At 39.2% G+C, this 26,177-nt stretch overlaps 1 protein-coding gene across 1 annotated transcript in view; it reads left to right on the forward strand.

Annotated features, from left to right (window-relative positions):
- nbeaa (neurobeachin a) overlaps nucleotides 1–26,177 on the forward strand; it is an 849,844-nt gene that overhangs the window by 730,190 nt on the left and 93,477 nt on the right. Inside the window, exon 46 of the mRNA XM_043692709.1 lies at nucleotides 14,213–14,353. Coding sequence (XP_043548644.1) covers nucleotides 14,213–14,353 — 141 coding nt within the window. The remainder of the gene's footprint in view (nucleotides 1–14,212; nucleotides 14,354–26,177) is intronic.

Below are 26,177 nucleotides of genomic sequence, written 5' to 3' on the forward strand. Positions count from 1 at the left end.
AGCTCAAATCCTCCAACCCTGGCAACATCCTTGTAAATCTTTTCTGAACCCTTTCAAGTTTCACAACATCTTTCCGATAGGAAGGAGACCAGAAATGCACGCAATATTCCAACAGTGGGCTAACCAATGTCCTGTACAGCCGCAACATGACCTCCCAACTCCTGTACTCAATACTCTGACCGATAAAGGAAAGCATACCAAACGCCTTCTTCACTATCCTATCTACCTATGACTCCACTTTCAAGGAGCTATGAACCTAGCCAACCACTCCACAATTTCATGCATTATTAATGTTATTCTCTCCTTGAATTAGTGAAAAAATGATTAATTTCTTTAAAAGAGGCAGTTATTTGAATTTCAGGAAGGAATAGTAGAAAAAGGGAAGCAAAATTCAATCATGTTGAAGTAAAATTGAAAGAAGTAAAACCAATGGAAAATAAAGTTGAACAAAAGTAAAGTAAAAATTAAGAATTATAGTAAGTTTTTATTTATTCTCAGAATAACAAATGCAAATGTATGTGATGCCCAGTCAGGAGGGACAAGTGGAGTGTACATTCTGCAGTGTATGTGAAATCATGGACATAGCATTGTCCCAGACAAGCATATCTGCAGGAAGTGTTACCGGTTGCACGAGCTTGAGTCTAGGTTACAGAACATAAGCAGCAGCTGGAGTCACTGTTGTGTATCTGACAGAGGGCTACATGGATAGCACATACAGGGAAGTAATCACTCCACAGTTTAGAAAGCATGTTACGAGGGAATAGATGATTACAAGACAATGTAGGAAAACCAGTGCAGGAGTTCTCTACATCTATCATGCTTTCCAATCAGAATTCCATTTCAGAAATTAGTGAAGGAATAGTTCTTCAGGAAAGTGCAGCCAGAGACAGGTACCTAGCATCTCAATTATACTGGGGAGAAAGATAAAGAATGGAAGGGTACCATGATAGGGATTCCATAGTCTCAGGATCAGACAAGCATTTCTGCAGCAAGAAAGGTGACTCCAAGGTGGTGTGTTCCCTGCCTGTGCCAGGGCAAGGATTTCATAGAGAGGCTGCAGGATATCCTTCTGCGGATGGGAATCAGCCAGAAGTTGTCATCCACATTGGTTAGGAGGAGATAGCTAGGAATAGGGATGAGGGCCTGAAAGCAGAATTCAGGAGATTAACAAGCAGGACCTCAAGAGCGAAACGAAGACATAGTTATAGAATCATCCAGCACGGAAACAGACCCTTCAGTCCAACTCATCCATACCAACCAGGTTTCCCAAACTAAATGAGTCCCATTTTGCCTGCATTTGGTATATCTGTCTAGACCTTTCCTATCCATGTACCTGTCCAAATGTATTTTAAATATTGTAACTGTATATTCTTCTTCCAGTTCTTCTGGCAGTTCATTCCACATACGAACCACCCCCTGTGAAAAAGTTGCCTCTCAGGTGCCTTCTAAATCTTTCTACTCTCACTTTAAATTTATGTACTCTATTTTTGAACTCTGCAACCCTAGGAAAAATACCTTGGCTATGTACCCTAGCCATGTCCCTCATGATTTTATAAACCTCTATGAGGTTGCCCCTCAGCCTTTGACACTCCAGGGAAAAAATGCTCCAGCTTATTCAGCTTCTCCCATTAGTTCAAACACTCCATTCCTGGCAACATCCTTGTAAGTCTTTTCTCCACCCTTTCCAATTTAATAATATTGTTCCAATTGCAGAGCAATCAGAATTGTACATAGTACTCCAAAAGTGGCCTCACCAGCATCCTGTACAACATCAACATGATGTCCAACTCTTATACTCAATGCTCTGAGCAATGAAAGCAAGCGTGTTGAAGTAAAATTGAAAGAAGTAAAACCAATGGAAAATAAAGTTGAACAAAAGTAAAGTAAAAATTAAGAATTATAGTAAGTTTTTATTTATTCTCAGAATAACAAATGCAAATGTATGTGATGCCCAGTCAGGAGGGACAAGTGGAGTGTACATTCTGCAGTGTATGTGAAATCATGGACATAGCATTGTCTCGGACAAGCATATCTGCAGGAAGTGTTACCGGTTGCACGAGCTTGAGCTCTAGGTTACAGAACATAAACAGCAGCTGGAGTCACTGTTGTGTATCTGTCAGGGGGCTACGTGGATAGCACATACAGGGAAGTAATCACTCCACAGTTTAGAAAATATGTTACAAGGGAATAGATGATTACAAGACAATGTAGGAAAACCAGTGCAGGAGTTCTGTACATCTATCACCCTATCTACCATCTTCATCACCCTATCTACCTGTGGTATCACTTTAAAGCAACTATATACTTGAACCCCACAACACAACCCCAGCCCTACCATTTACTGTGTAATTCCTGCCCTTGTTCATCTTACCAAAATACAACACGTAGCATTTATCTAAATTAAAGTCCATCTGCCATTCCATGACCTATTGGCCCGGTTGATGAAGTTGTACTCTTAGATAACCTTCTTCACCGTCCAATTTTGGTGTCATTCCGCAAAATTACTAACCATGCTTCCTATATTCTCATCCAAATCATTTATTTAAATGACAAACAACAGTGGACCCAGCATCAATCCCTATAGAACACTGCCAGCTACAGACCTCCAGTCTGAAAAATACCCCTTCATCATCATGCTTTACCTCAGAATTATTCCCAGTACCACATGCTAGTGAGCTTAAAAACAGTACATGAGCATGTGGTTAGACAACTGGTTAGGAGGAAGGGCATCAGATATATGAGGCATTCAGACCAGTTCAGAAGCAGGACTCAGGGTGATATCCTAAGAGGGTGATTTGATAATGCTGTTGTGGTTATTAATAGGCTACCAATAATACTGGTAGTGTCAGCATCATATAAATCGAGAGATGGAAGAATCTTGTAGCATGTGCAATATAGTAATCATGTGTGACTTTTATGTGCACATAAACTGAGTGAACACTTAAGCACGAAATCTGAGGAGGAAAAATTTCTAGAGTATCTTCAAATTGGTTTTCTAGACAAGCACATTGAAAAGCCATCTAGCAGACTGGCTATTTTGGATGTGCTATTATGTGATCAGAGAAAAAGAATATTAATAATCTTTTTGTAAATGAGTCTTCAAGGATGAGTGACCATAATATGATGAAGTTTGACATCAAAAAGTGATATAGTTTAATCTAAATCAAGGATGCTAAATTTGAATAAAGGAAATTATGAAAGCGTAACGTTGGCTGACTTGGATTGAGAAAATAAATTAAAAGGCATGACCATACAAAGTAAATGGACAGTCTTTAAAGAACTGTTACATGACATACAGCAACTATATGCTTCAAGTTACAAAAACACAAAAAGATCAGTCAGCTGTGACTGACAAAGCAAGTTAGAGATTGCAGAAGATTAAAAGAAAGGCTTAAGTGGCCAGAAATGGTAATATATCTGAGGAGTCAGAGGTTTTTAGAATACATCAAAAGAGAACCAAGAAACTGATAAGGCAGGGAAGAACAGAAAATGAAAGCAATCTAGCAAAAAGCATAAAAACAGACAGTAAAAGCTTATAAAACTACATTAAGGAAAATGTTTGGCAAAGGTGAACTTAGGTCAAATAAAAACAGAGTCAAAATACTTTATATTGAGAAATAGAGAATGGCAGAGAAGCCAAGTCATTAGTTTGTGTATATTCCCACTGAGGAAGATATGAAAAATCTCACAGAATTAGAGATCCAAGTGACTGGGAAAATGAGGATTTGAAAGAAATTAGGATTAGTAAGAAGGTTGTGCTGCAGAAATTAATGGGGATTAAAATTGCTAAATCCCAAGGACCTGATAATTTATATTTCAGAGTGGTGATGAAAGTGGCTAGACAGATAGTCAATGCATCTTCCATATTATCTGGAATGATTCCTGAAATTGAAGGCTTGCAAATGTCACCCCAATACTTAAGCAAGGAGCAAGGGAAAAAAAATCAGGGAACTATAGATATTCAGTAATAAGGAAAATGCTAGAATCTTCATTAAGGATGAAATAAATTGACATTTGGATATAATTTATCATGTTGGGCATAGTCAGCATAGATTTGCAAATGGAAAATCATTTTAGACAAACTCATTTTTCAGATGTTAATAACAAAATTAATAAAGGGAGTCAATGAATGTTATATATTTGGGTTTTCAGAAGACTTTTGATAAGGTCCCCACAGGAGGTTGGTTAGAAAATTAAAGCACATGGTAGAGGAGGTAATGTGTTGGCATGGATTAAGCTTTGGCTAATAGGCAGAAAACAAAGTAAGAATAAACTGGCGTTTTGTATTGGAAGGCTGTGACCAGTGGGGTACCACGAGGATCAGGACTTATCCCCACCAGTACACAATAGATATACATGTGCATGTATGTATATCAATGATTTGGAAATGTTGACCAAATACAATATTTTCAAATTTGCAGATGATACAAAGCTAAGCAGCAATGTGTTTTGTGGGGAAGATGTGAAATATTTGCAGAAGGATTTAGACAGGCTTAGTGATTGAGAAAGAACATGGCAGGTGGAATTTAATGTGTTAAATATGAACTTTCTTAAGATAGTGAGAATTTGTTAAGTTCAATATGGACAAATAGGCTTGGGTGTCCATGTCAGTGAAGCACTGAAGACTGCTATGCAGGTGCAGCAAGTTATTAGGAAGATTAATGGAATATTAGCCTGTATGTCAAGACGATTTGAGTACATAATGAAGTCTTGATTGAATTCTATAGGTGTTTGGTAGACTGCATGTGGAGTGCTGTGCACAGTTTCTTATTTTCTTATCTCAGGAAAAAAATATTATTGCCATTGAGGAAGTACAACAAAGGTTTATCAAACTTGCTCCTGAGACCACAAGACTGTGCAATGAAGCAAGATTGGGAAAACTGTGTTTTCAAAGAACAAGAAGTGACTTCATTAAAACTTACAAAATATTTAAAGGGAGAGATAAAGTAGCTGCAGTAAGATATTTCCCTTAGATGGGGAGTCTAGAACCAAGGATCACGGTTTAAAAATAAGCAGTTGCCATTTAGCATTGAGATAAGGAGAAATGTTTTTACTCAGAGGGTTGTGAACCTTTGGAATTCTCTACTCCAAAGGGCTGTGGATGTTTTTAATTATCAGGGCATACAAGAGTATGGGAATAATGCAGCTAAAAAGCATTTTGATGTTTGTCAACCATGATCACATTTAATGGCAAGTAGGCCCAGTAGACTGAATGGCCTACTCCTGTTCCAGTGTTTCTATAGTGTTCTGTTGAATGCAAAACAAAATATATCTTTTTGTGAATAGTACTCAAAGCTCCTAACTACAAAATGACTATTTCTATATTTAATTTGAACATCTGTGATTTAAAGCACAATTAGCCTAGCTTCATTCAGGGCAGATCAAATTGTACTGGGATTTTCAAATAAATATTTGTATTCTTATTTGTAATTGCAAAAGGTCTAATGCTTGTTTCAGGCACGAGTCCTGGATGCCCAATTTGTTTTGCCCTCATCAATATGGCAAGTGGTGCATTAGAAGTGTTGGCGTAATGTTAATGTCACTAAGCTATAATCCAGGAGCCCAGGCTAATGTTCTGACCAGATGGGTTTAAATCCCATCATGGCAGATGGAGAGGTTTAAATTCAGTAACTGAATGTGGAATTGTGAAAAAAAACACAGTCCAATGGTCACATTATCAATTGTTTTAAAAAAAACCCATCTGGTTCACTAATGAGAATCTACTTCCTTACCTGCTGGTAAGTGACTCACACTCTCAGCAATGTGATTGGCTCTTAAATGCCTTCTGAAAACCTAACTAGCCACTTAATTGTACCAACTATTCACATTACTCTAAGAAAAACAATGAAATCAGAAGGAAGACCCAGTATTGACTGAGGGACTGGAAACATAAAATGCAAACTAACCCCTGTTAACTCTGCAAAGTCCTCCTTGCTAACATCTGACATCTTGAACCAAAATTGTGAGAGCTGTCCCACAGAGTAGTCAAGGTAGCAGAAGGAGAGTGAATATCATTGTCTTCTTAGAGAGATGAAAGAGAAACTAGTACACTGCTCTGCCATTTAGCGGGTTCTGATAGTAAAAGGTACTTACAATTGTTGCATATTTAGTGTGTTCAATAAATAACCCCTTCCTCTGCTTGTTTCCTTCATGATTTAAAAGGATAATCATTCAGACTGGCTTGGTTTATAAAAATGAGATATGCATGCTCAAGAAAGTGAAAGGCAACAGATTCACTTGAATAAGAAACCAAAGAGCAATGGATGAAGAATGGCTTTGCAGGCCTCTCCTATCAATGGACGAATGTACCACATCCATAATGACTGCCATTCCATGAAGGTGCAGATGGTGTATAACTATGCCTATAAGAACCTGACAGTGAACACCTATTATTCTAGTAGCAGTCAAAAGGCATTCATCCTGAACAAGTCTTTGATATCTGCCATTTTTTGCCATGAAGAATTGGATTGTTGGGTGACCAGATTTACCCATTCTATAGCTGCATCATCTCTCTCCTCTCACACATGTTCGAACATCTATAATAATGATCTTGCTGCCACTAGGAACCATTGGAGCAAACTGTTGATGGTTTGAAACAATGATTCTGCTTCTTAAATTACTTGGCCAGACATGTCCTTCACTCCCCAGACAGCTTATGATTGCCTTCCATATCCTCCACACCTCTCTTTCTTAAGGTGCATCCATTCCCAGCAAGTTTTTGGCTGGAGCCTTGAGAAGTGGAGGAAAAGAATGAGAAAGGGAGAATGCAGGCACTCTGAATGTATATTAAAAATCTGGTTTTCCTAAAATCTTATTTTCATGCTACATTTGCTCCACAGTTCTTGACCTTGCAATTTATTGATCACATAGTATTATGGTGACCTCTTCGTCAAACTTCTGAAATAAAATTCACCACCAAAAAATCAATCCATAACACTTTATTCAACAATATTTACAATGTGCATACAAAACAGAATTTTTCACAATTGGTCACAACCTTCATACTCCCCTTGTGGATACCCTTTGTCCTAGTACTCACTTGCAATTCCAGAGCTAGAGGCTATCTCACAGTTGGTAGTAGGTTACAAAATTACATTGGAGGAGACTAATGTGCCTTGCAGGACATAATCGAACAGCTGTGGACCTGTCTGTGGTCTGTGCTTGCTCAGCCTGGATCAACAGCAATCAGGTTTGTTAGTAAAAGGCAACTGTTTTGAGCGCTGGAACAGTAGTAGGAATGAGAGCATAAACGCTTTGAGAGACAACAATTGCTGTTCCCCCAGGATGATACCTCAGTAAACCTGGTAATCTGCTGGAAGACAGATTTTTGTATGAGTGAGAGAGCCTGAGTTCTCTTTGAGCACTGCTATCTGGAGCCATGATGTCAGCAGTCTGTGCCTGCATGGAATAAAAAGAGGAGTAACATTGCAATGAAAAAAACAAAGCATTGATCCAGGGGAAGCGTTCCCAGCAGAATAAAGCAGTTCTGGCAGAAAACAAGGGCAAGGAGAATATCACATGCCATCATCCTTTCTCTTCCTCCTAGAATTATGATAGGGTTTCTATTGTTTTCACTTTCCATCCCACCAGTTTCTGTGTTCAAAGGATCACTCTGTTATTTTCACCATCTCCAAAATTACACGACCACCAAACACATTTTCACCTCTTCTGTCATCATTCCAAAGATAATATTTCATTCCCAAAGCCCTGGTTCACTTTTCTATCACCCTCAACACCTCTTTTCTCTGCTCCTTATCCAAGGTCCCAAACACTTCTTCCATGTGATGCAGTAATTTATGTATACTTCCTTCAATTGTCTATTGTTATCATGCAAGCAACACAGCACAAAATTTAGTTTCCATTATACTGGGCATACCAAAAAGGAGAAACGTGATTGCTTTCCAGAGCACCTCCACTCAGTCCAAAAGCATGATCCTGACCTTCCACTTGCTTGCTATCACCACCATGCTGTCATACTTACATTTCTTTCCTGGGCCTGCTGCAGTGTTCCAGTGAAGTCCAGTGTAAGCTGGAGGAACTGCACCTCTTTTTTCCAATTAGGCACTTCAAGACTTCAGAGTTGAACATTGTATTCAACAACTCAAACTATTAATTACATCTGTCCTCCATCTTGATACTTTTCCTCCCACAATGTATCTTGTCGTTCGTGTTTTTACTTACAGTCAGAGATTACCTTTATTCTGCTATTAACACCTATTCTGCACCAATGCCCTGTCTTTTACCACTCCTTTGCCTTCAGTTCAATAATGTCTTTGATCTCTATCATCTACACCCTCTAACCTTTTCCTGGTAATCCCTTTGTTTCAAGAATTATCATATTAGACTCAAAATGTTTCTGATTTCACAGATGCTACCAGACCAGTATAGTTTCTCAGCATTTTTTGTTTTTGTTTACAATTTCCAAAATATTTAGTATTTTGCTTTTAAATCTGTGACCTCTGATTCTTGATCCATCCACCACTGAAAACCGTTAATCCCTATCTCATGATTTTGAATTTCTTCATTCAGTCACCTTCTCTCAATCTGCACTTCTCCAGCCCATTACATAACTGAAGTGCCTCATTCCAGGAACCCTAGAGTTTATCATAACTCCCTTGCTTATGTACTCTTCATACAATCTGTAAATCTCAGAATCCTATATGTATTAATAATCACTTTCTCAAACTACCCTGCCACTTTAATTTGTGCTCATATGCCCAAGGTCCTTTGTTCCTGTGCTCCCTTTAGAATCAAACCCAATATTTTATATTGCCACTTCCTATTCTTCATACCAAAATGAATCACTTCACGTTTTTCTGCTTAAATTTCATCTCCCAATTCTACCAGCTTGCCTATGTCCTTCTAAAGTTTAATACCACCTTCACAGTGAACCATACTTTTGTCTTTGGATGAAGTCACTAAAGAGCAGCCTGTAGATGAAGAAGAAAAGGATATCCTTGCAGCTCAAGGGTTAACTATCAGGTTGGAAGGAAAAGCATTGCCTTAACCTGTTCTGACTATGATATGACAGATCAGAATCTGATTAAGCGAGGGTATTGCCACTGAGCTAACAATTCAGAAGTGGGTTTAGAGGAGGGTATCGTGGTTTACCCTACCACAGATTGCAGAGACAATAAGGAAGGAAAATGCATTTTACTGGCTCCCAGCCAATACTTCAAATTTAATACATTCACCCTTTTACTTAAATTCCTTATAGCCTTGGACACCCTAAATTCTGCGATATCTTCCAGTCCAATGTCCATCCAAAAAATCTCTACATTCCTCCAACTCAGGTCTCTATGACATTCTGTAATTCCTTCACCCTCAATGTCAGCCTTTAGCTAACAAACACAGAATGCTGGAGAAACTCAACAGGTCTGGCTGAGAGGAACAGAGTTAACATTTCATCTTCAGCATCCAGCTTATTTTGCCTTTATCAGCCTTCAGCTGCCTTGTTCTGAAGTTTAAAATGCCTTACCTATATGTATTTGCTTCAACACCTGCTTTTGATCTTCGATAAATACTACTTCGATAAATACACCTATGTTCCTCAATGTACTAGAATCTCATAAAATAACCATTTTTCTTTCAGGCCTGTATAAAAAATTTAGCTCCTACCCCTGGCAAGATGTCACTAAATCCAGATACTTACTTAACCAATCATGTTTAAATGAACTTGCTGTCACTTTCTGAATCAAACATACAATTTCAAATCAACATCAATTACAAGGACTCACAAGGGTATATTTCTTAACTGACAAATGGAACCAGTCAGGCTTCGAGACAAAATTTATCCCTGACAGAAGTCCTAGCCATTCTTGCATGTTTAGGATTTTTTTTGTAGATATTTACTGCAGGTTGATTTAAATTTGAAGAATTACCTACTTTTTTTAACCTGCTTTACATATTAAGGTTCTCACTAGTAAGCAGTGTTAAGTTGAAAATATGATATAAAAGACCATGTTGATAATGTACGTAGGAATGTAAGCACTGTCTCCTATACACATGTGTCTTAAATCCATTAACTGTTTGGCAAATGTAGAAGATATCTTCATTTCAGTGGTCTGGATTTTCTAATGTCCAGATGGGTGTTGCAGATGCTGACCCTGCAGAATTTCCATCATAGCAGAGTCTGAAGGAATTGCCCAGAAAATTAAAGACTTCACTGCTCAATTTCCATGTGCTTGAAACCCTTCAAAACAGCCATTTAAATCTCTGAATTCAGAGGGTTCTGTTGCAGTTAAATAACTGGTTACTCAGGGAAAAACTGACTATTGAAGCCATAATTTAACTTCTGAAGAAGGGTCTCTGGACCCAAAACTCAACTTTCTCCCCATTGATGCTGCCAGACCTGCTGAGCTTTTCAAAGAATTTTTTTTTTGTTTCTGTTTCTAACTTCTATTCAACTGACCCCTAAATTACCTCACACAGCCTCAACTACAATCCTCCAGACCCTTTAAACCCTTAAATTCCTGACCCTATAAACGCTGCTGTGAACCTTGCTTGTCTTAAACATTCTATCACTTACCTAGCTCCTTTGCCATTTGGCTCCCTGGCATGCCACTTATCACCACGCTACCCTGTCACATGTTTCTCATATACCACTTGACATTCTACCCAGCTAGCGCCTTATCTCCTGCTACCCTCTGACACTTTATCGATTCCCCACCTGACACCCTAACCCTCTACTCACTTGGCACCCCTTCTCAACACCCCAAGCTCACAGTTATATACTTGCACTTTCACAGGACCTGTCAAATGAGTTGTCATGTAACACTGGACCTTTAAAGTACATAATACAGCAACTGACTGTTGTAAAAATAGGAGTGTAGCTTTGCTTTTCCTTGACTGTTCTATACTGCAGTACCTGTCAGAACGGAAGTGTAGCTCCACATTTCTGAAGGAAATTTGATCAGAATTTCCTATCAAAAATGTAAAGCTCATTCATTTTGCAAGAAACAAAAAGAGGAATTGTAATCTGTGTGTGACAGCCACGCCTCAGATTCGGGAATCCTCGTATCTAAGTCACAAAACATTATCATCCAAGTTCAGCAGCTGATAGAGAAGACAAAGGGAATGTTGGCCTTTGTTCGAAAGGGAACAGATTTTTAAAATGGTTAAGGCTAAAACTATTCGAGATGGAAAACTGTGAGCAGTTTTAGGCCCCTTATATGAGGAAACGATACATTGGTATTGGTAGAAGTCCAGATTCGGCTGAACCTGAGTATGGAGGGACTGTCTTATGAGGAGAGGCTGAGTAGGTTAAGCCTGTACCAATTTGAGTTTAGAAGAATGAGAAGTGACCTTATTGAACATACAAAGTTCTTAGGGGAAGAGTAGGTGCGGAAAGGTTGTTTCACCTTGTGGGAAGTCTAGGACCAGAGAACCCCTTTTCTACTCTTACTCTTCCTTATCATTTTTACTGCTACATGCTATGAATGAATGAATTAGCTTCATTGTCACAGGTACTCAGAATGGTGCACCCATTTTCCTCAAAAATATTAATTTGTATAGTTGTAAAACTAATCAAGTTTTTTAGGCTTTCTGTGGCTAATGTCAGTGTCATTGTCGTAAACCACCCATCATATGACTGACGAGGAATTTCTCCCAGACTTGCAGACTGCCAGTAACATATGTTGAAGTTGCAAATTGACCTGTTTGATGTATAATCAATGTACCCTTGTTGGTCATCAAATTCTGAAGTGAACCTGAGGGTTTTGGTTTAGAGTCATAGAATCATAGAGATGTACAGCATGGAAACAGACCCTTCAGTCCATGCCGACCAGATATCCCAACCCAATCTAGTCCCACTTGCCAGCACCAGACCCATATACCTCCAAACCCTTCCTATTCATATACCAATCCAAATGCCTCTTAAATGTTACAATTGTACCAGCCTCCACCACTTCCTCTGGCAGCTCATTCCATACACGTACCACTCTCTGTGTGAAAAAGTTGCCCCATAGGTCTCTTTTATATCTTTCCCCTCTCGCCCTAAACCTATGCCCTCTAGTTCTGGACTCCCTGATCCCAGAGAAAAGATTTTGCCTATTTACACTATCCATGCCCCTCATAATTTAGTAAACCTCTATAATGTCACCCCTCAGCCTCCAACGCTCCAGGAAAAACAGCCCAAGCCTGTTAAGCCTCTCCCTATAGCTCAAATCCTCCAAACCTGGCATCATCCTTGTAAAGAGGGAGAAAGTGAGGACTGCAGAGATCAGAATCGAGAGTGTGGTGCAGGTCAGGTAGCATCTGAGGAGTGGGAGAATCAACGTTTCGGACATAAGCCCTTCATCAGGAATATTATTTCAAGACATGGACCATAACGAAGGAAGGTATAAAGGAGACATCAGAAGTAGTTCTTTACGCAGAGAGTTGTGAATGCATGGAATGCGTTGCCAGTTGTGGTGGTGGAAGCGAAATCATTGGGGACATTTAAGCGACTGCTGGACATGCACATGGATAGCACTGAGTTGAGGGGTGTGTAGGTTACGTTACTATATTTTACATTAGGATTAAGTCTCGGCACAACACCGTGGGCCTAAGGGCCTATTCTGTGCTGTGCTTTTCTATGTTCTATGTTCTATAACCACTGACCCTCAGAACTTCCTTCAGAATTAATAATCCAGCGAATTTAAGTTCCCAGCATAGCAGATTGAGAGTTCCCAAACCCATACCAGTGGTAATAAATGGCCTTAGTGGCATTTGTTTGTATCCAATGACTACAGTCCATTACAGCAACATGGAAGCAACTTCAAAATAGGGACTGAAGTGATGCAGAGAATTTAATAAGCAATAAATGTCAGTTTTGCCAGGGACAGCCAGATCCCAAGAATGAATAAAAATGAATTGTTTTAGCCATTTTAAAGAGAACGGCACTATTGAAATATTTGGAGAAAATTAAATATGGCTGTGATAGAGTGGTGACAAGACATGTTTATGGATAACTCAAAAGCTGTCTTTAATGTAGATCTACATAATGTCCTCAATATGTGAGTAAGCATATGTATGTGTACTATATATATTTGCTGAATTGCTCTTTATCAGTATGGTGATAGCTTTTTTTTCTTACATAACATTCAGAATTTTATCATATGTATATTTTATATAAGAAAGAAAACACAAATCCTTCAAAGAGCAGTTCAGCAAAAAGGGAAAAAGAACTAGCAAGATGAAATTTCATTGAGGATAGCATGCTGCAGCATCCAGAAAGCTATAATCTGCTTAGCGGCATCCAAGAAGGATATGCAGCATAAAATTTAAACTATTTTGTGGAAAAATAAAGATTTTTCTGTTCAAATTAATTTGATGGTTACATCTGTGGTTTAAACATATTTAAGGGTATAATTTTTACAAAACCGTTCCACGCACTGCTTTTTATCATAAAACACTCTATGCTTCTTTCCATTCAATATTTTATCTTAAAGTCTACAGTATGTAATGGGTTGTTTCTGATACATGTGACATCACTGAAAAACGTGGACATGTTTAACAGTTCTGCACCACGGGATTTAGTTGTCAAGCACTGGATATAATCCAGGCCTTACAGATAAAAAGTCATGCTAAACATGCCAATTAAGTGTTGTAAGGGTAATATTTCAAGCATTAAATGTTTTGAATTACCACATTTTCAGACAGTATCTTGATAAAGCTTATTGCATTGGTTGTTAACCTACCCACTTCTCAACATTTTGTGGTTAAAATAAGGAGTTCCATAGTTTTCAATTTTGACTTCTATGGAACTGATAAGAGCTGATATTTATACAGCATTCTGGAAATTAAATGACTATGAAGTAGTTCACAAAGCAACTTGTTAAATAGTTGGACAAAGCAAGGTGTATCAAATTGAATCACTGCTTTTTGATCCATCTGGAGTGGTTATCTGTGTGTCATTTCTGAAGCGTTTGCCAGTGCTGTTTTCAGTCTCAACAATAACATTTCACAATATAAAACTTGCCATTACTGTTCTTGTATTTAATAAGAAGGAAAAGTGTAATATAATTTATTTATATAAATGGAAAAACATTTCCCTTATTCATTTGCAATAATAGAGAAATGTCTCCCTTACAGAATAAAATGATTTGGAAAATATATTACTGTGCAATCTATTACTATAATTACGAACAACAATCCACTTTAGAGAAGCTACATTTTATTTCTATAGGTATTACTTAAAGCTAATATCAATTACTTGCTATTTATGTTTCAGCCCATTGGATCTTTAAACCCAAAACGTGCCGTTTTCTATGCTGAACGCTATGAGACATGGGAAGATGATCAAATTCCACCATACCACTACAATACTCATTATTCTACAGCTACTTCCACACTAACTTGGCTTGTCAGAATTGTGAGTATCTTTACTTACATATGTTATTTAAAATTACATAATCTACAACAGAAAAAGACCATTCAGTAACTGGTCTACATTGGTAACAAACAAAAACAGAAATTGGAGAAACCCAGCAGGTCTGTCAGTATTTGTAGTGAGGTAACAGAGAATATATTTCAAGTCCAGTGACCCTTCTTCACAACAGACTGAATTTGAAATGTTAACTCTGTTCTTCTCTCCTCAGATGCTGCCAGACCTGATGAGTTTCTCCAGCAATTTCCATTGCTGATTTTAGATCTCCAATTCTTTGAATTGTTTTAGTGGTCTTTTTGGCTAAATTCTTATGGAGCTCAGGATTTTTTTAAAGGACATATTGTGGTCTTTTTTAAAGGCACAACAATTATTTGTATTGGTTCCTCCTATTTTGGTGCCCTTCCCAACTAAAAACCTCAATTATTTCAAAGTTGTGAACAGCACAGTGAATCTCTGTTAAGCTTTAGCAGTGTTATTCTGCTACTGGCATGCTATAAAATGCATGAAAGTTGGACCAAATTTTCTATTATTTCCAATGGAAACTCCTGGGGAATCTACTCCAGTGTATCTCCAGAATGGGGACTGTAGAATATGAGCCTGTGAGAAATTTAGGGCTGACATGCATAGAGAGAATCATTAACATTCAATGGAGCGTCAGCCAAGTAACTACATCACAGACTGCCATTTTGTAACTTTTGCATGATATGTTTGGTATGTAGTTATCTATTAAAATGTACTAATGAGACATATTTGCAAGGTAAATTCTTCACAAATCAGTTTATCTTGAATGTGTTATTTTCACCCTTAAGTCATTGTAAATTATTGTCTTAAAGGTTTTGCCATTTGAACATCACAATTTAAAGTGATTTGGTCTGGTTAATAGCAAGTTCTGTTCATTCATATTTTAGACAGTGGGAGTGGTTGATTAGGCCCAAGCCTTAACTCTATTGAAAAGAATTGGAATAAAATCAGATGTTTTCAGCACAGAAGGAGTCGACTCGATCAACCATGTCTATGCTGACTCTCTTCAACTCTGATAAACTACTCCACCATACCTTCCCAATAGTCTTGCAACTTTTTTCACTTCAGGTATTTGCAATAGTTCCTTTCAGTACTCCAGATATTCATGCAATACCTCATGACTTGTTAACCTGAAAATGATCCATTTGTTCCTCTCACTGGTTTTTATCCATTAACCAGTTAATAATCTTCCTTGCCATGGATTTCTGCCCGGGTCCCAGTTTTGCCCATGTCTTTGTTGGATATATGAAACATTCCTTGTTCAAGTTCTACTTAGATCCCCACCACAACCTTTTCTTCAGTATATTGATGACATTGCATGTGTTGCTACTCTCTCTCATTTGAACTGGAAAAATTGATCAATTTCATTCCAATTTCCACCCTGCCCTCACTTTCACCTTAAGTAGACAAGTAGGAGGCTGGAAGAACACAGCAAGCCAAGCAGCATCAGGAGGTGGAGACGTCAATGTTTTGGGTGTAACCCTTCTTCAGGACTGGGGGCGGGTGTAAGGGGAGCTGCAGCCTGAAGGAGAGTTACACCCAAACGTTGACTTCTCCACCTCCTGATGCAGCCTGGCTTGCTGTGTTCTTCCAGCCTCCTGCTTCTCTGCCTTTGACTTCAGCATCTGCTGTTTTTTTGTCTCACCTTCACCTCGTCCGTCTCCAACTCCTCCTTGCCTTCCTTGACATCTCTACTTCCATTTCTGGGGATTGGCTGACCACCGATATCCATTACAAACCACTGACTTGCGCAGTTACTTGGACTTTACATCCACACACCTTGCTATCTGTAAGAACTCCATCCCATTCTCTCACTTTCTCCTTCTCTGTTGTATCTGTTCTGCAAGCCTCTGCAGGGGTATCTCAGAAATGTCTATATCTTTTCCTCACACGAGGAAACCCCACTAGCATGGTTAACAGGGTCCTTAGCTGAAAAAGCACAGCAGGTCAGGCAGCATCCAAGGAACTGGAGAATCAATGTTTCAGGCAAAAACCCTGATAAAGTGTTCAATCCAGCTCCCACACTTCTGCCCTCAAACCTTCTGTTCCCTCCCACAACCAAGATAGGGGCCCCAGAAACAAAAACAGAATTTGCTGGAAAAGCTCATCAGGTCTGGCAGCATGTGTGTAATCAGAGTTAGCGTTTCAGGTCGAGTGATCCTTCCTCAGACCTCAGTTTTCCGTCAGTTTTTATAAGCTTACCCAGTCCTCATTTACCAGACTACCACCTTCCGCATACAAAGAATCTTAAGCCACCATTCTGTCACCTCCAATGCGATACCATGACTGGACACATATTCCCCTCCCCCTCCTTCATCAGCATTCCATAGGTACTGTTCTCTCCGGGACACCTTATTCACTCCTCCTCCATTCCCAACACATCCTCATACCCCCATGGCACGTTCCTCAGCAATCGCAGAAGGTGTAACACTTGTCGGTTTACTTCCTCCCTCACTACCCAAGGACCCAGACACATCTTCCAGATGATGAAGTGATTTATCTGCATTCCAGTCAATCAGGTCTACTGTACTCACTGTTCACAGTGTGACCTCTTATACACTGGAGAGATGAAATGTAGACTGGGTGATTGCTTTGCTAACATCCTCCATTCTGTCGTAAAAATGACCCCAAGTTTCTATTTGCCTGCCACTTCAACACACCACCATCTTCCCATATCAACATTTCTAGTACAGACCTCTGCAATGTTCCAACAGGCCTCAGCACAAGCTCCAACAACAGCATCTCATTTTCCACTTTGGGACTGCACAACCTCCAGGATTCAACATTGCGTTCAATAACTTTCGAACCTGATTCCGCCCTTCCATGTTTTTTTACCTGTCCCAACACTCTGAACCTGTCACACATGATTTGCTTTCAACGCAGCCAACATATTCTCACCTATTCTTAGTCCTATTATCACGTGACATGGGTTGCTTTCAAAACAGCTTATTCAATGTGTCCTACTCTCAGCTCACATTATCACTTATTCAGCTTCTCTTTTGCCTTGAGTTAATATCAATAAGGGCTTTTGACCAAAACATCGATTTTCCTGCTCCTCAGATGCTGCCTGACTGGCTGTGCTTTTCCTTCACCACACTCTTAACTTTAATATCAATAATCCCCTCGTCAGCCTATCCCTTTCGTAGTTCTCTCTGGGCTCTGTCTCCAACTATCTATTCACCTCCACTTCCCCCACCCACCTACACTCTATAAATACCACCTTTCTCTCACTGCTATCAATTCAGATGAAGAGTGACTAGATTTGAAGTGTAAACTCTGCTTTCTCCCCATGATGCTGCCAGACCTGCTGAGTTTTGCCAGCAATTTCTGCTTTTGTTTCAAATCTCCAGCATCTGAATTTCTTTGTTTTGTAACAATCCTGTATGCATGTCTTTGACTATTAGTTAAAGTTAGAGAACGTGAATAGTTCTGCATTACTTATTTGGATAGTTACCCAATAAATATTATAAGATTGAAACTTAATCTAATTCTAGGTTAACTCCAAAACTGACATCATTAATTCTCAATCAATCCTCATGCCTAGTAACTACTTTCCTAATCCTCCAATTACATCCTCAACCACTTGCCATGAACTGACTAACATCAACAATCCAACTACCTCGAAATCCACCAATTGCCTACCACCGCACAAATACTCTCCCGATCCTATTGCACTACTGTCCTGACTAACATCTGTTACAAGGACCAGTTCTCTGTCCTGACTAATCCTCCCTTTTAATCCAAGTAACTTCCCCACTCTGACTTCCCCTTCTAACTAGAGCTAACTATCTCCCAAACCTGACTACACCTCTCGCCTGCTTGACTGTGTCTCTGACTTGACTACCAACCCCTCACCCAAAATGACTAAACCCATCTGACCTGATTACCTCTTCCAACTACTTAACTACTTCCCAGACATTCCTACTTCAACTACTTGTTTGAAATGTCCGTCTGTGCCTCAGACTAGAGAGTCCCCGAACACAATCGATCTCTTGGAACCAGACATACCCCTCATTGCATTACAGCCAGTCTCAATACCAGAAACTTAGCTGGTCATGCTACATTCCCCTGAGAATCCATTACCCCCCCCATTTTCCAAAACAACATACTTGTTTGAAATGGGGATATCCACAGAAGACTTCTGCACTACTTACCTACCTCTCTTACCTATCCAAGAGTTAACCCATCTATGCGACTGTATCTTCAACTTTTCTCCCTTTCTATAACTGCCATCCATCACACCCCCTTACTCTTGTAAATTCCTCATTGCCTCTAACTGTCACTCCAATTGTTCCATTTGATCTGATAAGATTCCCAATCAATGGCATTTATTGCAGGTATAATCCTCAGTAACACATAAACTCTCCCTAAACACCAACATCCAACAACAAGAGCATATCACTCTACTAAAGGCCATATTTTGCTGCTTCCAATCTGCAGACCCAGAAAATAGCACCATTTTATTCCTCTGCAAAACACTGTTCCAGGCTAACTAAGTACTTTTGGCTTATATTTTTGAGAGACATATCTCAATACAACATATAATCAAGAAAGAACCCACTCTATTCATTACTGCAGACTTACAGCAAGGCCACACATAAAACTGTTCACTTACCTGTCTCTGTACTGTGACCTCTCCCAAAGGGTTCCTCCAAAATCAGTTGTGAACTTCACTGTTTGTTAATTTTCCCAGATGCACTCTGATACATGAATTCAACAGCAAAGGCAGTAACTGTGGAGGTTCACCGCTGTGTCAATTAGGAGTGTGGGTCTTGGTCTCACTCTCACTCTCACTCTCACTCTCACTCTCACTCTCACTCTCACTCACTCTCTCTCTCGTTTAGACTTTTTTTCTTCCAGAGTTACAAAACAATGCAACAGCATATAAAGCAGTAATTGCTGCCCATAGAATTCAAGGAAATCACCTTCAAACCTAAAATACCTCAAAAAAGGATCAGTCTGTTACAGCCAGAAATTTTTTCCTGTCCTCCATCTTGGATTACCCAGAATACCCCGTTGGGAGGTCATGTTAAGGCTGTACAGGTCATTGTATAGGCCACTTTTGGAATATTGCATGCAATTCTGGTCTCCTTCCTATCGGAAAAATGTTGTGAAACTTGAAAGGGTTCAGAAAAGATTTACAAGGATGTTGCCAGGGTTGGATGATTTGAGCTCTAGGGAGAGGTTGAATAGGCCAGGGCTGTTTTCCCTGGAGCGTCAGAGGCTGAAGGATGACCTTATAGAGATTTTAAAAATCAAGGGCATGGATAGGGTAAATAGACAACATATTTTCCTTGGAGTGGGGCTGTCCAGAACTAGAGGGCGTAGGTTTAGGGTGAGAGGGAAAAGATATAAAAGGGACTGAAGGGGCAATATTTTCACGCAGAGGGTGGTGCATGTTTGGAATGAGCTGCCAGAGGAAGTGGTGGAGGCTGGTACAAATACAACATTTAAAAGGCATCTGGATGGGTATATGAATAGGAAGGGTTTGGAGAGATATGGGCCGGTTGCTGGCAGCTGGGACTAAATTGGGTTGGGATATCTGGTCAGCATGGATGAATTGGACTGAAGGGACTGTTTCTGTGCTCTAAGACTCTACTTAGCCACCTCATTCACTTATCCACCATACACACCTAGTTATTCACTCACTCCCACTCACAAATTGGACCTCTAAGCATACCCTGTAGCAGCTAGTGCCATAAAATAGGGAGACATTCCTAACTTCCCTCAACACTACTCCACTCCAAAAGAGTTCCCCAAGTGATGTGTTGTGCATTTCTGTCACAGCCAGATACATGTAAACTGCTACATTGAGCAAGGGAAATTTTAATTGAAGCAGTAATTAGACCATCATTCCCAGTCCTACAACACATAGACTGCAGAGGTTCAAGAGAGAAGCTCAGCACCACCTTCACAAAGGCAACCAGGGATGGTCAACAAATGATGGCCAGCCAGTGACACCAATGCTCCACAATTTCAAGAAATATTTTCTTGAATCCATTAATTGTTTTACAGAAACAGAAGAAATAAAATAAATCAGCAAAAAAAAGGGGGTTGGGTGAGGGGTTATGATCTAAAATTACGAAAATAACTTCTAATAACCACTAACTCTGTTTGCTTCATTGTTTTTGCTTGTTTGTTTTTTCCTCGTTTCTTTCTTTTGAACATAACCACATCTAAAATATTCGGTTGTTTCTATTCACTCGTGGGATGTGTGCATTGCCTATTTATTGCCCATCCCTAGTTAACCTTAACCAGGTGGACAACTACTTTCTTGAACTGCTGCTGTCCATTTGGTGTAGTTCGACCCACAATGCTATTAGGGAAGCATATTGCAGCAAAACTACTCAATTAGTGGATAAGATATTTGTTCAAATTTATTTCTAAATTTCAGAAGAACTTGCATATTTTAGATACATGCACCCAAGTTTAAATTTTTCATTTTTTTTAACATTAATACAAATATTATACTATTAGTGCTATCATAAAAGTTAAATTAAGACAGGCCTTGCTAGAAATTGCTGTAGGTCCTAAGCATTTTCTGTCTGTAACAAAATCACAGAATTTTTAAGTAGGCATTTGTAGTTAATACCATTAAATAGAAATGGAATTGCTGCAAGGAGCGTAACTTTATTAAAGCTTTGGACAGGCAGTCAGCCATATCGACTAAAACTGATTAGGTTGCACAACTTGACATGAAATTACAAAATCAGATTAGGCAATGACATAACCTTTAAGTTGCACTACTGCATGGATTTTTGATGTTTTTACAGAACACACTAAGATTATTCTGCATTCCACGTTACTTTGCTCCCTTCAATGAGTAACTGAAATTTATTGTGTGCGATAGATTCTGAGTGGCACAATTTACTTTCAAATCACATTTTATTCTTGTCTAGTGATGTTAGTTGTATGCAATAAAGAGGCTTATTTTTGAAGATTCAGGACCAAACATTGAGAAACTGCCCAGATTAGCCTATATAAAATAAATTCAAGTTGCGTGGACATATAGAATCAGTAAAATGTAGGGTTTTTTAAAGTTGCGAAATCCCTGTTACGTTGGTTCTTTTTCAGCCTGTGGTTTGAAATTCCATATTCATCAAGCATTTTTAAAATAAAATTTTGTAGTCATCCTTCAAAGGAGAATTTCTTGCAATACCTTGGGATATATTTTAACTGAAAAAACAGCATAAAATATCCAAACTTTAAGCTATTCAGCAAATCTTTTGTGGGACTGCTCACAGTGAGTTGGAATTTTAATACGAGCAGGTATGTTGTACCATTGACCTGTCAAGATGGAACACAGTCCTTGCATCTAGGAATTCCAGGAATGGGATGCAGGCTTTGGTAATTCTGGGATGATGTCTAACCTTGGCAGTTTTTTTTTTACTCATTCCTAATAACCCTCAAGAAGGTGTGGTGAGCTGTGGCCTGAAAATCCACGGTAATGGGTTCAAGAAAACATTTCCTCAACAATTTCTCAAGGGAAAGCTCATAGGCAATTTTTAAGAGATTAGCAGAGTCAGAGAGCATTACAAGTTCCAACTTCAGTTGCTATCTTAAGTATTTAAACATAAATCTTCTGCTTCTTAAAAGCTAATGATGGAAATTACAGGCTGCGAATGGTCAGTTTTACAGTATGCATTTCAGAAGCACAGATCCTGAAAGCTTAACTTAGTTATTATGTTTATTAATTTTTATGATTTTTCCTACATTGCAACAGTGACCCACTCTTCAAAAAGTACTTAATAGGCAGTAAAACACTGGGATATCCTGAAATCATAATAGGTGCTATAAAAATGCAAGGGTTTTGTAATAATGTTGAAATTAAGTAAAACTAATTTGCTCAATTGTTAATTGCATTTGAATTTTCCAAGCCTTCTAGTAAAATAACTTCCTTAAAAATCACAAAGTTGTTCAATGAGGTTTTTAAATGGAACATAATGCTTAAGAAACTAACATCCATTTATTGAAATAGGCAGCAAGAGACTTTTGAGATCTACAGATTAGATTAGCACAGGCATCAGTTTTCATCTCTCCCCTCTAGAACCCTTCCTGGTCCAGAAATTGCAACCACTCCACTCCACCCCCAACCCCTGACTAGGAAAGAATCCAGCTTTTTTTGCTTTTCTTAAATAATCCCGTCACCAAATTTACAAAACACCCAGTAAATACATTAGAAACACTGTCCACTGAGGACAAATACCCGACTCTTTTTCATAAAATTTTAATAACTCATCATAAATTCAAAAATGTTTCAATTAATCAAATTACAAACACTGTCCACCAAGGGTGATACATAGCTTTCAAGACCAGACAAGATCAGGCATTTTTAGACTAATATGGGAAGGCAAAACCCAGTTTTTTAGAAGTTATTTTGAAAACTCTATCACTAAATCATCCAAATAGCTATTTATCAAATAACATAAAATATACCACAATAACAAAAAGATGGGGAAACAAGGGAGGGAAAAAAGTCAAAACAATATTGGAAAGGGAGATAATGAATTCAAGACCCTTTGGTGCCTATGTCTCTCTCAAAGCTTTGAGAGTGCTGGTGGACATTGGCTGTTTACTCTCCAAGGGCACCTGTGCACAAGTGTAGTTATAGAAAAGAGGTAAGCCACCAGGAATTATGAGTGTCTTCATGGTCCTCTGCCTGGACCTGTTGATGGCTACTTCAGCCTAACCTGCGAGGAGGTTCTCCACACAGGGTGCCCAAAGATTGGGAGCATGGGATTAAAGTATAACCAAAAGAACAGCGACAAATTCTTAAAATAACTAAAAAGGTGGTGCAATCTCGTGCAACCAATATATTCATGGTCCACAGGTTCTACAGCATCGCAGAATAAACAGTTGGCCAAGATACTAAGCACTTCTATCAAAACGCTGCATGCAGCAACTTCCTCCCAAGGTCCCTAATGGAATGCAGGAGGACCCCTCTCCAGAAAGCCCTCCACAAGAACCCAGATCTTTTATATTTTATATCCTGTTCAGACAGGTGGGATTTGAACCAGAGGCAGGGACTCTACCACAGCACCATGAGACATAAAAACCAGCTCTTTGTTTTAAGTAACCAGTTAATTATAACACATCTCTGGAGTAGGTACGACTTGAACCCCAGCCTTCTGACTCAGAGGTATGGTCCGTACAACTGCACTACAAAATCTCCCAGAATACTGCTCTTTCTTTTTTGAATAGCCATCAACAAGTAATCAGATACTATCAATAAATCAAATTACACACACTGCCCATAGAACATCACCAGGGACGGTGTAAGCAGAAGCCAGCTGTTTTTTTTGATAGTTTTATTCGAGGAACCTGTTCAGAGATGTCATTACACACCTCTGTACCAAGTTGAACTTGAACCCAAGCTCGAGAGTGTGGTGCTGGAAAAGCACAGCAGATCAGACAGCTGTAAGGAGCAGGAGAATCCTCGTTTTGGGCAAGAGCCCTTCATCAGAGCCCTTGAACCCGAGCTGCCTGGTCCAGTTTTAATTTATTTTTAAACAAACTGTACATACAAGTTACAATACATGTCAAGAGCAGATGGGACTTGAACCCTAGCCTCCTGGCTCAGAAATTAGGACATTGTAACTGCACCACAAGAACCCTCAGAATTCTGGTCTTTTTTTAAGGGAACCACCATCAAGTTATCAAATACCCCTAATTAGTTAAATAACATGCTGCCCTTGTATAATCAGAAACCAGATCTGAATATTCTTTTTAAATCAACCTGTTTAGCCTTAATGAGCATCACATGCTCTCAATCAACTCGGGAACTATTCAGGTTTACCCTTAAAAGAGCCTATGTTTCTAACACTGACACAAAGAATTGGAGGATTGATTTTAGAAAAAAAACTATTCATAATAAAGTCTTTGTTTTTTAGCAATCAAAAAAGAAACCATAGTAACAATTGATGTGTCTCGGAGTTCAGTTTATATAGAATTAATAACAGAAACATTCAAATAGTAATATTTTTGAATAAATTTATCACTTGTCTAGAATAAAAGCTTTGAGAGTTCAAGCTTTAGTTTCTATCAAAGTCTTTTTGGAAAAGTAAGATGCTTCCAAATTGTCAAAACATCAGAGAATGTGACTTTTATCCTTAGCTCCACAGTTTGCAAAGTAGGCAACTCTTCAAATTGCACGTGCTCAGGATGCAGAGTAGAATATCTCAACTGTTGGAAAATAAATATTCAAATCTCCAGTTTTTGAAACAGTCTAAATTATTGATGTAAAATATTAGTGAAGGCCATAGGAGGTAAGGAACCCAAATAATGTTGTTATTAAACATGTCGTGCTTGATTTTTTAGAAGTCCTTTATGAGTTTCATGGAACAGGACAGCAGAGTACAGGTTCTTCTGCTCTTTTATTCTGCTCTAAGATCAAACTAACCTATATACCCGTCATTTTACTATCATCCACGTGCTTATCCAAGAATTGCTTCAATGTCCCTAATGTATCTGACTCTACTACCACAGCTGGCAGTGCATTCCATTCACCTACACTCTCTGTGTAAAGAGCTGACCTCTGACATCTCCCCAAGCCTTCCTCCAATCACCTTAAAATTATCCTCCTCGTGATATCCTTCTGAATGAGCCTACCATGGGGAACCTTATCAAATGCCTTGCTAAAATCCATGTACACCACATCCACTGTTCTACCTTCATCAATGTGTTTTCTCACATCCTCAAAGAATTCAGCAAGGCTTGTGAGGCATGACCTGCCCCTCACAAAGCCATGCTGACTATCTCTAATCAAACTATGGTTTTTCAAGTTATCATAAATCCTGTCTCTCAGAATCCTCTCCAATAATTTGCCCACCACAGATATAAGACTAACTGGTCTGTAATTCCCAGGATTATCCCCATTCCCTTTTTTGAACAAGGGAATAACATTTGCCACCCTCCAATCATCTGGCAGTACTCCAGTGGATAGTGAGGACGCAAAGATCATCACCAAACATGCAGCAATCTTTTCCCTTGCTTCCTGTAGTAACCTTGGGTATATCCCATCTGGCCCAGAAGACTTGGCTATCCTTATGTTTTTCAAAATTTTCAGTGCATCTCCCTTCTCAACATCAATCTGTTTGAGCATATTAGCCTGTTTCATGCTGTCGTCACAAATGACAAGGTCCCTCTCACGAGTGAATTTGAAGCAAAGTATTCATTAAGGACCTCCCCTACCTCCTCCAACTCCAGGCACAGGTTCCGTCCAATATCCCTGATTGGCTCTACACTCACTCTGGCCATCCTCTTGTTCCTCACATAAGCGTAGAGTGCTTTAGGGTTGTAGATGTACAGAGATGTACAGCATGGAAACAGATCCTTCAGTGCAACCCAATCTAGTCCCACCTGCCAGCACCGAACCATATCCCTCCAAACCCTTCCTATTCATATACCCATCCAAATGCCTTTTAAATGTTGCAATTGTACCAGCCTCCACCACTTCCTCTGGCAGCTCGTTCCATACACATACCACCCACTGCGTGAAAAAGTTGCCCCTCAGGTCCCTTTTATATCTTTCCCCTTTATATCTTTCCCCTCTCACCCTAAAGCTATGCCCTCTAGTTCTGGACTCCCCCACCCCAGGGAAAAGACGTTGTCTATTTATCCTATCCATGCCCCTCATAATTTTGTAAACCTCTATAAGGTCAACCCTCAGCCTCCAGTGCTCCAGGGAAAACAGCCCCAGCCTGTTCAGCCTCTCCCTATAGCTCAAATCCTCCAACCCTGGCAACATCCTTGTAAATCTTTTCTGAACCCTTTCAAGTTTCACAACATC

Source organism: Chiloscyllium plagiosum, chromosome 6 (assembly GCF_004010195.1).
Source record: "Chiloscyllium plagiosum isolate BGI_BamShark_2017 chromosome 6, ASM401019v2, whole genome shotgun sequence".
Classification (NCBI taxonomy): Eukaryota; Metazoa; Chordata; class Chondrichthyes; order Orectolobiformes; family Hemiscylliidae; genus Chiloscyllium; species Chiloscyllium plagiosum.